This window comes from Pleurodeles waltl, chromosome 2_1 (assembly GCF_031143425.1).
Source record: "Pleurodeles waltl isolate 20211129_DDA chromosome 2_1, aPleWal1.hap1.20221129, whole genome shotgun sequence".
NCBI lineage: Eukaryota > Metazoa > Chordata > Amphibia > Caudata > Salamandridae > Pleurodeles > Pleurodeles waltl.
The window spans coordinates 180,672,425-180,687,323 of NC_090438.1; the positions used below are offsets into that span (position 1 = coordinate 180,672,425).

At 45.9% G+C, this 14,899-nt stretch overlaps 1 protein-coding gene across 1 annotated transcript in view; it reads right to left on the reverse strand.

The window, feature by feature from the left end:
* The window catches only part of ATP1B4 (ATPase Na+/K+ transporting family member beta 4), a 250,030-nt gene extending 236,619 nt beyond the window's left edge, over positions 1 to 13,411 (reverse strand). The window contains exons 1-2 of the mRNA XM_069212109.1: positions 13,140 to 13,411; positions 11,604 to 11,668 (exon numbers count right to left, since the gene is read on the reverse strand). Of these exons, the coding sequence (XP_069068210.1) occupies positions 11,604 to 11,666 (63 nt within the window). The 5' untranslated portion in view covers positions 11,667 to 11,668; positions 13,140 to 13,411. The remainder of the gene's footprint in view (positions 1 to 11,603; positions 11,669 to 13,139) is intronic.
* Positions 13,412 to 14,899: the final 1,488 nt, after the last annotated feature.

Sequence of the window (14,899 nt, forward strand, 5' to 3'; positions counted from 1 at the left end):
TCGTGCTTAGTACATGTTATTCATTGTGCGCTACCATTTCATGGCAGTTACATGGTGGCATTCGAATCGGCAATACGCGCAATTCGTTTTCTTGTGCTTCAACCTTTGATATTTATTATGCACTCCCATTCCTAGGCTTTTATATGGTGGTACTCGAATCAGCAAGACGTGCAATTCTTTCCTTGTGTGTAATTCATGTTATTCATTGTACGCTACTATTTCCCGACATTCGTTTGGTGACATTCGAATCGGCAAGCAGCACAATTCCTTTTCTGTGTTAAAAAATCACGGTGTTCATTATGCACTACCATTTTAAGACATTTACTTGGTGGTTGGCAAGTCGCGTGATTTATTTCCCAAGTTTAATTTGAGTTATTCATGGTGCACAAATCATTCAATGGTATTTTCTATCTATGTGAAAATCTGCAATGTGCACAATTCATGTTCCGGCAATTTTAAGGGAACAAAAGCCAGAGTTCAAGATGTAATGTTGTGTGTTCCAAATATGTTTTCTCAAAACCTAATTCATATGATGGTTTAGAAATCAGACAGATTGTTTCTTGAGCCTCAGGCAAAGAGTGGTACTTGAATTTGAAAGTTGCATTTAACTTTTCTTGATTCCCTCACAGCCTAGTCAACCTTGAAGCCTAGTCATTTTAAATCTATGCTTAGGTTGTCCATGCTTTCAGAATGACAATGTTTAGAGTCATAGTCTAATATTGATTCATATGATAAAATTGTGATATTGTGTGTTCTAACCTTTTTACTTCCTACAGGTCTCTTTCCCAGCTGTTCCCTTCCTAATCCCCTTTTCCCCACTTGGACTCTCTTAGACTCTGTGACAATTCTAATCAGAGTATTGGAGCTGTCTTGTGGTGGAAGTGTTGGGAACGTGCACAGACCCCGAGGATCTGGTGACTCTGACAGGTAGATGGTTTGGGCCATGGGAATGTTGTGATGTGTGTGACTGCTTGCTTGTTTGATTGTATGGAGTGTTGTGTGTATGGTGCTACATGTGTGGATTTCCTTGATTGTTGGTTGTACGTCTTGTGTCACCTGTATCATTGTTTGGATGTGTGTTCACAGCTATTGATTGTGTGTCATTGCCACATATAGTTCATGATGTGTGTGTATGTGTAGTGTCGCACAACGTGCCTGTCTATGCCTGCATTGAGGTGTTTTTGGTCTAGTTGTCGTTGTGTGGTTAGGGGGTGTGTTGGTGGTGTTGGTGTGCATTATGATGTATGTTTGGCACATATCAGCTTGGCTTGGTGTGTGTATTGGTACTTGGCATTGATGTATATTGTGTGTGCCTGTATGTGGCCTTAGCTGTCTGTGTGAGGAATGTGTGTTATGTATGGGATTTTATCAATGCCATTTCCTCCCCTCTGTGCTAGGCGTACTTAAGATTGTCTTCTTTGTCATTGTCGGTGACACTGAAGGTGTATGGCGAGATACAATGCTGGGAAGACTAGCCGTTTGTCTGCCCTGGCAGCTGCAGAGGTGTCTCTGTGCCTGGAGGTGGGTGTCTCCTTTTGTACTATCTGTTTCCAACAGGTTTTTCGTGGCGGCCAGCCTGCACCGGATATTCCGTGGTGACTTGGAATATGGCAGGTGGGACATTGGCTTCTGCCAACTTGAAATTGGCTTCCGCAGCCGGCTGCTGCTCGTCTGCAGTGGCAGTGCTGGCGGTGAGTTGTCTGTGTTGCATTCTGTTCGCCGCCTTACTCGTTATATGGCGGTCTGCACCGCCACCCTGCCAGCGGTCAAAAGACCGCCGTGGCGTGCGGTTCAGTTACCGCCAAACTCAGAATGACCACCTTAGTCTTGTCAGCACCCAGACTGGGATCCACTGATGGGGACTACACAATCATATTGGTGACCTCACCCCGAAGGGAATTGCCAGACCTGTGATTATACCTTGTGTTGGTGAGTGATACAGGTGGGGGAACACGCAAGGGGGGACAATTTTGGGATATAGGGTTGCCGCATGGGAGTGTGGACATGCTCAGGTATACCCTTGGAATGGGGCTTGACTTTCCCCCTAGGTGGGCCCGGGTCGCTTTGGCCTGTCACAACCTTATTCAGCCTGACCCCCAAAGACTTCTGTAGGGACTGACTCATCTCAATGGTGGTGCCCTAGGCCACCTAATGTAGTGTTTGGGATGGTGTGGTTAGATGCCCATTGGTATCCAAGCAAAGGTATTGGGTGGTATGGTTATTGTTTTGTTCTGTTTTGTATAATAATACAAGGATTGGGCTGAGTGAGAGTGAGGTGGCGAGGGGCTTTGGGTCTAGCGGGATGGGGGCGCATTTATCCACAGAGCCCAAGAGGGGAATCCCAAATGTTTATCATGGTGGTCACATACAATGCGCTGACATGAAACATCAGAGGGTTGGTAACCCCTGTGCGCAGACATAGGATTTATGCTTATCTCAGGAGCTGACACATACATATAGTCTGACTCCAGGAGACACATCTCACTGCCCCTAAGTTGGTGAAGTAGCAAGGCGATGGAGTGGGCAACTCTTTGGAACTGGGTACTTTGCATTCGCTGGGGGGTCTTGATCTGGATGGTCCCCGGTGTTCTGTTTGTTTGGCGCAGGACAGTCCTGGACTCATTATGCCCTGCTAGAAGGGATGCTGGATGAGTGCCCACTCTCTATTATTTCATTTTATGCACCTAACACAATCCAGGGTGAGTTATTGTGCATGATATCCACCTCCTTATTTACTGACCCCCTGGCTCCCAACATTTGGGGTGGAGACTGCCTGACTCCCTGCGGGAGTCCCTGATAGTGGTGCTGCCTAAATCTGGTCATGACCCCCTGGATGTGAGTTCCTATCGTCCATTTTCAATGCTTAATATTGACTATAAAACCATGACCAAGGCCCTTGCGAACAGATTACTACCGCAGCTCCCGACTATGGTGCACCCTGACTAATGAGGTTTCATCCCCAGCAGGGCCACTTCCTCTAACATACGCAGGCTCTGCCAGATCATGGGTGTGGTTGAGAGGTCTAGGGGGTTCCCGGTGGCGATCTCCCTGGACATCCGAAAGGCCTTCGACACCCTTGAATGGTTGTATATAATGGCTTTCCTAGAGGCCTTTCGGATGGGCCCTGAGTTCCGGGGTTGGGTTCAACTGTTATATTTGGCACCCCGGCCCAGGATGCGGATGGGCCGCCAGATTTCTCACCAATCCCACATTGGCAGGGGCACATGCCAGAGCTGCTCTCTATAACTGGTATTCTTCACGCTAGCTATGAAGACGTTTGTCGTTTTGCTGAGGATGAGGGCCCAAGGTGGCATATAGCAATGGGCCCCCGTTGGCACGTCATCTCACTGTATGTGGATGATGTCCTGGTGTACATGTGAAGCCGGGATAGGAAGTCCTTGGCTCTTTTTGCTGCACTGGACTAGTTTGGCAACATGACTGGCCTGAGGGGGAACTGGGGAAAATCTTGCCTCTATTCCCTGCGAAAGCTGGAGCCCTTAGACGCAGAACAAATTGCGACTGACCGGATGCCTTGGCAGCTTGACACATTTCGCTTCCTGGGGGTACACATGTATCTCACAGACCAAGATCTCCTAAATGGTAATCATGGGAGGGCCCTCAAGTCGATTAGACGGTCCCAGGGCTTTTGGATGCGCCTGACACCTGTTGCCTGTGAGGGGGGGGCACATCTATGGTGAAGATGTTGATACTTCCCTGGCTCCTTTATTTCTTCACCGCAGTGCCTGTGGTCCCTATAAGGACTTGTTTTAGAGACCTGCTGAGTATGATTTCCGACCTCATATGGGTAGCACGCAAGAAAGTGTCTATAGATACAATGCAAGCGGTCACTGATGGAGGCTGGCCAGGTGTTGCCTAATCTAGAGTCTTATTTTGCAACAGCACAGCTGCAATGCTGAATGCGCTAGTTGGCGGGTGATGCAAGGGTGAGTGCAGAGTTTGCAAACATGAGATAGATAGATTGGTTGGTGTCCCCTGACGGCCCGCCTCAAGGCCTGAGCCCACTAGCATGGGTTGCCAAGGTTTGTTGGAATAGATACATTTAGCCGCAGTGTGCGCCGCCGCCATATGCCCAGCAACTCCCAATTTGGTGAATGTGCAGTCTGAGGGTCCTGTTGGGGATCCACGATTTTGGGACACGGTGAGAAGAGGAATTGCTGACCCTATATCAAGGTGGCACCCTGTGCTCCTTTCAGGATCTCCAGGACATCAATGGACTACATGCTAGCCAGCTTTGATGTATAATGCCCTAGTGCTGTAACTCAGATGTATATGGAGATCAGGCTAGTATGCACCGGCCCTGCAATGTGTGCTAACCCATTGATTGGGCCACAAAGCAGTCATGGTCCTCTACACAGCGTTGCTGGCCGAGGATGCTCTCATTGTTGGGTCAGGATCATGCTTTTTTGGGTGACTGCTGAGACTGATGCCATGGCATGGGACAGTAGGGCGAGAGGGGGTGGCAATGCTGCCATGTTTTGGGACTCCTATGTACTCAGACTACAGGACAAATGCCACACCCCTATATAAATACTACCCATTACAGAACCACTGGTGGAGATAAGTTGCTAACTCAGGACAGGAATTGTTCCACACTCCTGCCGACCTGCCCCCCGCCAAAGGTGGACCTCACCCTTCCCACTCCCCTCTGTATGCACTTAGACTGCCCAAGTGTACTGTTGTGACAAAATAACTCCACTTGACTCTCCCTCATGTCCCGGGTAGTTGAATCTATGCTTAGTTTGGTTTTTGAGGCACCAGGTTGTTACACTGTCAGAGATTTGGGGGATTAAGGTTCCCTCACTGTTGATTTCATAGGGGGAGGGCTATCCTGGCCTGTCATCCCTTCCATCATCTGGCGAATGCTTTAGTTGGCACTAACATCACTCCAACAGCCTTACATGCTGGTGTCACATCACTGAGCTTGATGACTGCCCACGAATCAATGTGACGCTGTTGAGATCTGTATGCACATTTTCTGTGTTTGCTTTTGGTTAAACCTGTAAATGCCAATAAAGGACTATTAAAAAATCGATTGTTTTCATATGCTCTTCATATCAGCCACTACTGAGCAGCGGCTTCATTTTCAAAGAAAATTGTAATAGCTTTGACTATGATTCAGGCCATCTTGAATTTATATGTGGCTTTCATGGCTAGCCATTGCCAATCAAATAGAGCATGGCATGGAGTCATGTACTCAAACCTTTCAGAGCCTTAAATCAATCAATCAATCATTCATTTGTAGAGCACCCTACTCACCCGCAAGTGTCTCCAGGTGCTGAGGGGGGGGAGGTGCTACTGCTCGAACAGCCAGGTCTTGAGGTGTTTCCTGAAGATCAGCAGGTCCTGGGTCTGTCGTAGGTGGACGGGGAGGGTGTTCCAGATCTTGGCGGCGAGGTGAGAGAACGATCTGCCACCGGCTGTAGTTCAGTGGACGCGAGGAATGGTGACGAGGGCGAGGTTGGCGGAGCGGAGTTGACGGTTGGGAGTGTAGAAGGTGAATCGTTCGTTGAGGTAAGCAGGGCCGGCGTTGTGGAGTGCTTTGCGGAGCCTTAAATTATATCAGCAGAGCATTCATGAGGGGAGCCATTTTGGATGCTGGAAGGCTGATTTATTTATCCCAATTCAAGTTCATAATTGAAATAACCTAGGCTTCAAGACGAAACTAAAATCTATTTGAGTGATGAGATGCTTAGTTTGTTTTAGTAAGTGCTGCTGAAAGGTAACATATTCGGAAATGCGATTAACATTTCAGACCAGCTAATTGTGATCAAGCAGGATCTATGTCGACTGGCCTGAGACAACAGTTTGGCAACAATACCATCTGAAGATAGTTCTATTTTGTAGCATTAAAGTGCAAATCTATTTAATGCATTCAGCTGTATGAAGGGTTCCTCGTGGGACAACCAGCTAATTCAAACATGGGAACGTATTCCACTGCATGTGGACTCACGTATGAAGAGTTGAGTATGCTGGGAAGATTACTTTGTTCACAATAAAAAAACCAGTCAACAATATACAAAAAAACAGAAGAGCACACAAGCTCAAATAGAGCTTCAAGACTCCCCATAGCACTCGGGGAGAATCGAAAGAAACATTTGCCCCTCAGTGGACTGTACTCACAGACAGAGGGGTTACAGCAACTCTTTTTCATTTCATTGAGAAACTGTCCATTCACGGCAGCTGTTTGTAGCTCTTATTCCTGCACCAAGAGGTAAGTCACCCAAAAGAGGTCAAATTGTAAATTGATATGTGGTGGGACTACGTGTTTCACATCTATCTGTTTTCTCTGTCTCTTTACACATCTCTCTCCGCCATCAATTCTTGCAACTGAGCACTGTATGATTTACCTTTCAGCACCAAACACTTTAATGGTTATTCCCCACGCTCACCGCTCTGTCTTCATCTTCTCACTTTCACCCTTTTGTGAATCACTCATACACTTCGGGTTCAGTTTCCCCCACAACTCTCTCTCTCCTTTTCTCTAAGCATATCCCCGTCGACGCACCCGGGTCCAGCTGGTCTCTCATTGCATATTTTGCATATTTTGAACACAGCATGAAATGATGACCACTTACCTGTTGCACTGAGATTACCTCATCCATATTCACATCACTGCACACTAGTCTAAAGTTTACGTTCATGACAAACTGTTTTGCAAGTGTCCCATTTGATTATTACCCTTCACAGCAATACTCCAGTATAAACACTAGCTCAGGGACTACCTGTAACTCTAATCAGCATCTCCCCCGCTCCAAAAGTCTACCATATACGTCAAAAGCATCCTTTACAATGGAAGATCAGCTGTGGTCCACTACAAAGAGACTGTAGATAAAATAAATGTTCCCACGCTGATTTTGCCTTTCCACATCCTGACTCAATATATCATGAAAGGCAGTTCTGTACTTACTTGTCTCGCATGGCTTTAATGTACTCCTCTCAGTACACACAAGGAATAGGAATAGAAACCTCTTTAGAGACAGCTTCTTTTGAAAAAAACACACCCTACAACTTAGCACTCAACTTTTGAATACCCACTGACATCAGTGCAAATGTTCTCTACTTATACTTTTCACCTACATATCACACACTATCCCACAGGAGATCTCACGGAATTCATGACATAATTCATTGAGGATCAATTGTTTTTAAACTGCAATCTCCAATTCTGCTTTTCTCTATAGAACTTCACATTAGAAAATGGACTCTCACAACTATGATTCCCTTCCCATTCATCGGAAATATCCCTTTCATTAAAGTAACTTGCATTTCCTTCTGTGTTTTAGAAAACCTAATTGCTGTATACTTGTCTGACCACTTGTAGAGCTTCTTCCCAAAAACATCTACACATCTAGAAAAACCTCACAATCTTGGAAACGGCCACTGAAAATGGACCTCAGAAGCTTGTTATTGATCCCTTTCCATAGCCAACCTTTTATTCACACTCTCCCCCAGAAAACATCGATTTTGAGGTAAAAAACTATCACAAAGCCATGAAACTAATGCTAAATCACAATAACCTCTCACCTTAAGTTGAAAAATAAACTCCTCTAAAATCAGTGCTTACAGGTACCGAAAAGGTATATAGAGCAAAAGGACTTAAGAAAACATATATTAAGACAAACCAGACACTCTTTGACATGCCAGAACATTTAAAAAATCACAATTTATGCTCACTCTACACCGCATAATTATAGTTTGACATTGACCTAGTGTCCTCTTTCAATTAGTTTCGAAGACCATGAGCCCAGCTCACAAAATTTGAAACCCATCATCAAACACGTTTGTACTATTCTATTTTAGTTAGAAACTTTATGAATTATTAATTGTAAGAAACATCTACATGAAACTAAAGGTGTAATTTCTTACTGGGTGAATTAGTAGAAGTAAACAAACAGCACTGATGCATGACAATTCCACCTCGTCTAGGAAAGTAAAAAAGTTGATTTAGGAAAAAATAATGCCACAGACATTTGAAATAAATCAGAATGCCTTATGATGGCTGAGCCTATGTACCAGCACCTAGAACATAGGCCGATTCATAAATTCCTAGTGTTTGCATTGTGATCATTTTTAGGGTTCAGCGCGCGCAAGCGCTCTGGCCCCTTGTTGTAATCTCTCAGTGGGCTTTAACCATGGCCATCAGTTTGGGTGGTTCGCTGGCTTGCCTTTTAAAATTCACTTAATTTCATTAGCGAAAGGCATGCATACCTCATGCCTTTTCCAGTGTTTAGCTCGCCTCAAGAGCACCGGTAAACTATTGAAAACATACGAGGCTCAGTTTTTTCGAAATGGCTTCTGCACTTTTTCTTTTTATTTCCTATGCAGCGCAATCTCACTGGGCAATAGTCGAGCGCTTTGCATGACAATGACCTTGTTACATGGATGTAGGACTTTTTGCCTTACGCAGGGTCATCCCCAGTCTTTTTGCCTCCTTCCTCCTGGTTTTCTGACCTCTCGCTGTTGACTCTAGGACTCTGAGCACTTTATCACTGCTGACCAGTGCTATAAAGTGCGGGTGCTCTCCCATCTAAAGTTGGTATGATTGGCTTATACCTAATTGGCATATTTAATTTACCTATAGGTCCCTTGTACAGTGGTATCTCTATACCCAGGGCCTGTAAATTAAATACTACTAGTGGGCCTGCAGCACTGCTTGCGCCACCCACTGAAGTAGACTTTCAAACCTGTCTCAGGCCTGCTAGCACAGGGCCTGTGTGCACAGTTTTCTGCCACAGGGACCTGGCATCTAAACTTACTTGCCAGGCCCAGAACTCCCCTTTTACTACATGTAAGTCACCCCTAAGGTACGCCCTAGCTAGCCCTATGGGCAGGGTGCCATGTATGTAGAAAGGCAGGACATGTGCCACGGTGCGTGGCCTGTCCTGGTAGTGACAAACAGCCTAACTGGTGTCTCACTGCTGTGAGTGCTGCCTTCTCATAGGATTGCGAGAAAGTGCGCATTTATCTGTGCTTATGACTCTGGTGTTTTGCAGCTTGACTCCAATCCACGTCTGGGCAGACTGACAGCTGGGGCTTTGTGCATACTTTTCAGACAGCCTGTACACAGGGAGGGTGGAGGTGTCACAGAGGTGCATCTGCATACTGAATAGTCTTCCTGGGCTGAGAGAAGGGAGAGGCGGGGCACACCTGCATTTGTAAAGACTGTGCCCTGGCCTCACACAATAGGGTCGTTAACCCCCCACTGATGTTTGGAGCCTGTGCTAAAAGGAGAGAGGGGGCACTCCCAGAAGCAGTTGTAACTGGCTGGAACCTCCTCTCCCTACCATTGTAAAACACTGTAAGAACTGATTTTCCCTACAATTTGGAGACTCTTGGAATCATCTTGGAACTGGACACCAAAGGCTGAAAGGACTCACCAGGAACCGCCATGGACTGCTGCTGCTGTGCTGACCTGTGACCTGCCTGGCCACTGTGAAGGACTTGCCACTTGCTGCCTTTCCCTTGTGCTGGCCTGTAGCTGGGCCCTCCACCTGAGGACCTTGTCTTAAGATTCTGCTCCCCAGGGGCAGGGTGCTGTGGCCCCTGACCCCTGCATCCATTTCTTCACGAGGGGTGCTTCTCCGTGGTTGCGGCTGCCATAGCGCTGATTGCAGCACGCTTATGGAGCCTTGGGAGCTCGTAGGCTCCTTGCTGCATTGTGCCCCTTTAAATAAGATCACTGCAGCAGCCCGGGACGCTGGAAGAACACTCGCGCACCACATCGGGTGCAGGCGAGTGTCTGCTTGGGGCCCAGGAGGGGTCTGATCTTCTTGTGGCTTCACAGCAGGACCAGGGGAAGGCGCGGGGAGTGCCCCCTTCCCCCTGGCCTCTGCGTTAGGAGCAGGACGCTCCTTTTCTGCTGTTAGATAAAACGGGCATTATTGTGCCCCCCCCAGCTTGGTGGAAGGGCCAGTGGAGGCCCGGGGGGGCCCCCAGAGATCACGGGTCCCGGGAGGGGCCTGTCATTAAACCGGAGGGGGTGCGTGGTGCCCCCCTCCTGCCCTAAGTTGTTTTTGCTGGCTTTGGCCCCCCTCGTGAGGGCCGGTTGAAGCCCTGGGGGGCCCCCAGTAAGCACGGTCCCCAGAGGGGCCTGTCTATAAAAGAGAGGAGGTGCATGTCGCCCTCCTCTGATCCCAGAGTATAAGGGAGGCCCCAGTTTTGCGCATAGGAGCACCGGGGGCCCCATTGTTCGCCTTCTAGGCACTGGAGGTGCCTTCATCCAACCAGGTACTGTTTAAAGGACCAATATAGTTGCAATCCAAAGTTCTTTCTACAGACTTTTGTTTGATTCATATATTACCTACCTGCGTTTGATGTTTTTACAAATGTGTATGCAAATGTTCCTTTTATGAACATGCTTGCTAATATGTTGTTCTAACTTGCCATATGTTTTCTAATGTTCCTACTATGGGCATTTTATGATATTCTTATGACAAGTGCTGTGATGTAATAACGTGTTTTCATGACTACTGCTTATGTTGCAGAATACTGAGTAACCTGTGTGTTATGTGTGACTACTGGTAGGTTGCAGAGTAACTAATGTGTAACGTTCTGACAACTGCTAAGGTAGCAGGATAGTACTGATTTGTGATGTTTGGTCTGATAATTGCATTGTGTACAATACAGTATATTTTCATATAATCTGGTGTTGTGTTTCCTTTGTGGTGGGGATATTGCGTCACATGTGTTGTGTGTGTTGTGCAAACGCTTTACACATTGCCTCCGGGTTAAGCCTGACTGCTCATGCCGAGCTACCAAGGGGGTGAGCAGGGGTTATCTTGGACGTGTAACTCCCTTTCCCTGACTAGAGTGGGTAAGTTCTGCCTGGCTGAGGTGCATACCCTAGCCAACCAGAAACCCAATTTCTAGCAATGGATAATTGTACTTTTGCCGATATGTTTCACTGCAAGTGAACTTCTGTTTAATTTTCTGTGTCTCCTTCACGCTCATGGCGACTGTCGGCTTGCATATGTAAAACAGTTTTCATTATCAGTTTATTTGGCAAGAAAAGTCCGGTTAGGAGTTTACAACGCTAATACCTCTAAGTCGAGCAAGTGCGAGGCCCATTGCAATGCAAATGCTTGTAAAACTTTTTGTGGGTGGTTAAATGGTTGCTTTACACCTTTAGTAAATGCCAAATGAGCCCACCAAAGGTATAAGCAGTACCCACAGTTTACACAAACTGTTCCATTTGACTTGACGTCCAAGAGAAATAAATGAGTGGAGCTACTTCCAGCAGGTTTGACTACCACTTGGTAGTAATCTTCATTCATTACATAATGGTCAGAAGACCAAAGAGATGTTATCTGCTAACAGGTGTCACCGCATATGGTGCCTTCCAGTGGCAGCATGCTGGTTTTTAGGAGTGACCCACACTTCTGCACAAAATAGAATCAAGAGGTTAGATAATGACATCCTGTGGCATAATTATGTGTATTGAGGGCTGGTGTGCCTCTAAACAAATATTCCTATTGTTATTTCATAGGACGTTTTCTAAAAAAGGTTTCTGGAACCAAGTCTGCCAGGACAAAATACTTTACTCAAGCATTTATATCTAAATGAAGAGAAACACTGGTACTCACAAGCATAGGTAGGCTGTTCCCATGGCATTCTTCACTCTCACAAGCAACAGAGTTCATAGCCATGGCTTTTTGGGTACAGAAACAAATGTGACAATTAGTAGAGAACAGATTTAAAACAAAAACATTAGAACTTAAACATAGTCATATCTTAGCTGCAGAAACATTCAAACTAACACAGATCCAGTTTTACTGTTCATTATGGTTATGTAGCAGACAACTTTTCTTAATTTGTGGGGTATTCTTTTCTGTCTGTTGGAGTTAACTCTGATCCCATCTTCATCATATTTCTGGGGGCCCCATTCATAGGTAGGTTTTAATGTGAAATCCTCAGACATGTTAAATCCAGAGAGGACTCTGTCAGCAGAATTCCTCCTCAACGCTATCGCAATGGCACAAGAATGTCCACCGGTGGATTTAGCAGGTCCTTCAGTAAGCCACTGACTCTACCTCAAAATGTCAGTCCCTCTCTATTACCTCCAGCCATGGTGTTAAAGGTTCTCCATGGTAAATGTCATGCAATATCTGAACACATATTGAGTTAACACATGCCATAAGGAGCAGCTAAACAAATTTGTACATAAATTATATGCATTGTGGCATGATCAACCCAAAGAAAACAAAAGGCATCCAGGGCTGGCTTACCAGAACTGTTCAAGTGGCCGTATTATTCACGGATGTCAAATTTAGCCAGAGCTTGATTTGCAAACACATGAATGCTGGGGTAAAGGTTTTGCCCAGACCCCCGTGGCTAGCTCTATTGGAGTTTGGGATGCGGAATAAAAAGCTCCATAGTCTTCACTCCACGTCATGTTTCTTTAATCCACCATTGGACCCTCTCTGCCTTTATATCTCACTCTCGAGGGTTCTTCTCATCCCTGCTTGCTCCCTTTCACATTATTTTTCAGTCTTTCTCTTTGTCCTTCTTTACCCTTTTTTGTTTTCTCTCTCTCTTAATTGAGATAAAATGTGTGCTGTTCCCCAAAAATGAGTGCCCGTGGGTCCCCCTGCATCCATCGGCAGAAGATTAAGCATCGCAGTACTTCCTAAATTTAAAGCATGTGTTATTTTACTTATTTCTTTTCGAGATGTGGCCACAGCCCAATGTTTATTTTTTTCTACATAGAAGGCTGACTCCCTAGCTTTTGCCTAACCAGTTTACACAGATCACCCCCACCCCTACCTAAATCTTGGCTGACTATTTGCTGGCACTTTGATGCTTTTGTGAGTTAGCACCACAGATAATTCCAAAACACACGTTAGGTTTCCATAGTTGGCTTGATTATCTGATAAAAGTCATTTAAACAAAAAAAAAGATGCACCTAAAAGACTCAGCTGTTGTTGCAACACATGATCAACAAGCGGATGATTAAATTGTGCATCATTGCAGAACACTGCCGAAGAGTACACAGCTCCCTTTAGGTAGATACACCCTCCTCTCACCTCACTAAACGTGTGTGGTTTCGGCTTTGACAAACAAAAAGCATTGCTGCAGTCACGGCCTGTTTACAAACGGAGAAATGTAAGAGTTCACGATACCTTGCTCTTTTCTGTGTTGCTGCGGCTGTGGAAGGTAGCCTTGTGGCAGAGAAGAGATAAAGGTTAGGTGCTCAGAGCACAACACGCCGTCACCATATGACGTGTGCGATCCAACTGGCGCGTGAGCGATGGCCCTTGAGAACAAGCTGCTCCACGTGAATGGGATACGTGTACTGGTCCTTAAAGCAATTTCCTCTCTTTGTTTTCGACGATCAGAGCAAGGCACCGGACCCCACAGCCTGCACCGGTCGTGGTTCAATATGTGCTTGTCAGTCACTAAGATCTAGTGGAAGTTGGCACAATCTGCTAAGCAATTGGGCTATATTTATCTTCTAGGACCAAGCCAGGTCTGCTTGTGTAAGCTGGTTATGGCACCTTTCCAGAGACACTTAGCAACAAGGACCAGAGGGAACCGGAAAATATCAGCCCAAAGAGGAAATGTCTGGTCCCTTTGACATGCTCGGACTTTGGTAGCCCCGAGTCAGGTGTAATGTAAGGTTAGTGCAAAGCAACACACACTTTACCTATGAAAGGGCAGTGATAACCAGAAGGCAAAAAGCAGGCAGGGTTCCTTTTATGTTTTTGCCTTTAATAAGGTTACGGATCACCTGCAAACATTTATGGAATTCTATTGGCACATGATTTAATGCCACAGAAATACTTAGGAAGAGAAAAAAAGAAGCATGGACAAAGACAATAGATCTCGCGGGGTAATTGGCTTTGCCAGTACTTTTTTTCGCAGTAGTGCCCAGCCCTTTTTTTTTTACATCATTCTAAAATGGCAGTCAGCTGTCAGGCGACTCGCTTCTTTCATCTATCTATCTATCTATCTATCTATCTATCTATCTATCTATCTATCTATCTATCTATCTATCTATCTATCTATCTATCTATCTATCTATCGCCTCTTAAAACTGGCTATGTTGGAAGAATAAATTAAACATTTCCAAACGAACACCAGTGTGTCATAGCATGTGCAAGCAAAAATTGGCTTTCTCCTGATTGGCCCATTCAATTCATTTCTAAGTCCCTTGTATATTGTTCTACATGTACACAGGGACTGCCAGCAGCACTCATTCTGCCATCAGCTACAGTGACCCTTTAAAACATGTCTCATGCCTGCCATCGAAGCCTTTAGTGCAGTTTAAAACTGCCAATTCAAATCTGGAAAAAAAAATCTTTTGTAGGCCTAAGCTTGCCTTTGTAGTACATATATGTCACCCCTAAAGTAGGCCCTAAGGGTCCATAGGGCAGAGTGCATTGTAGTTAAAAAGTAGGACATGTGGGTTTAAGTTTACATGTTTTGGTAGTGAGAATCCCCCTTCACCTCGGGGGGATGGCAGGCGTAGCCCACATTCATTGCCCTTAGCACATGTGAGTTGCCCCACCCCAGGACAGTACCGCAGATCGCATCAGGATCATGGACGTGGCAGGGAGTTGCTGCTGAGAGACCCCCTACTGTGGCAGGAGACAAGAGTTGGAATTTGTGCCAGAGTCTGCCTGACTTCAGTGGGACGAATATTCTGAAGGAGCCCATGCAACGAGCGCAGTGGGGATTAAAGACCTTGGTTCGTAGGAGCTCTCCCTCCCTACAACGGCAGCTTCACCTTCATGAACAGAGGTGAGTGCTGCCGGCCCGAGGGGTCTGTTGTTAGTGTTGGACACCAGGCGAGTGGTGGCTGTTCCAGGTATATCTCAGCAAATTAGTAAAGAGGAGTGGAGGAGAATTGGAGGAGGAGTTGAATTGTTGAGCTTTTGGC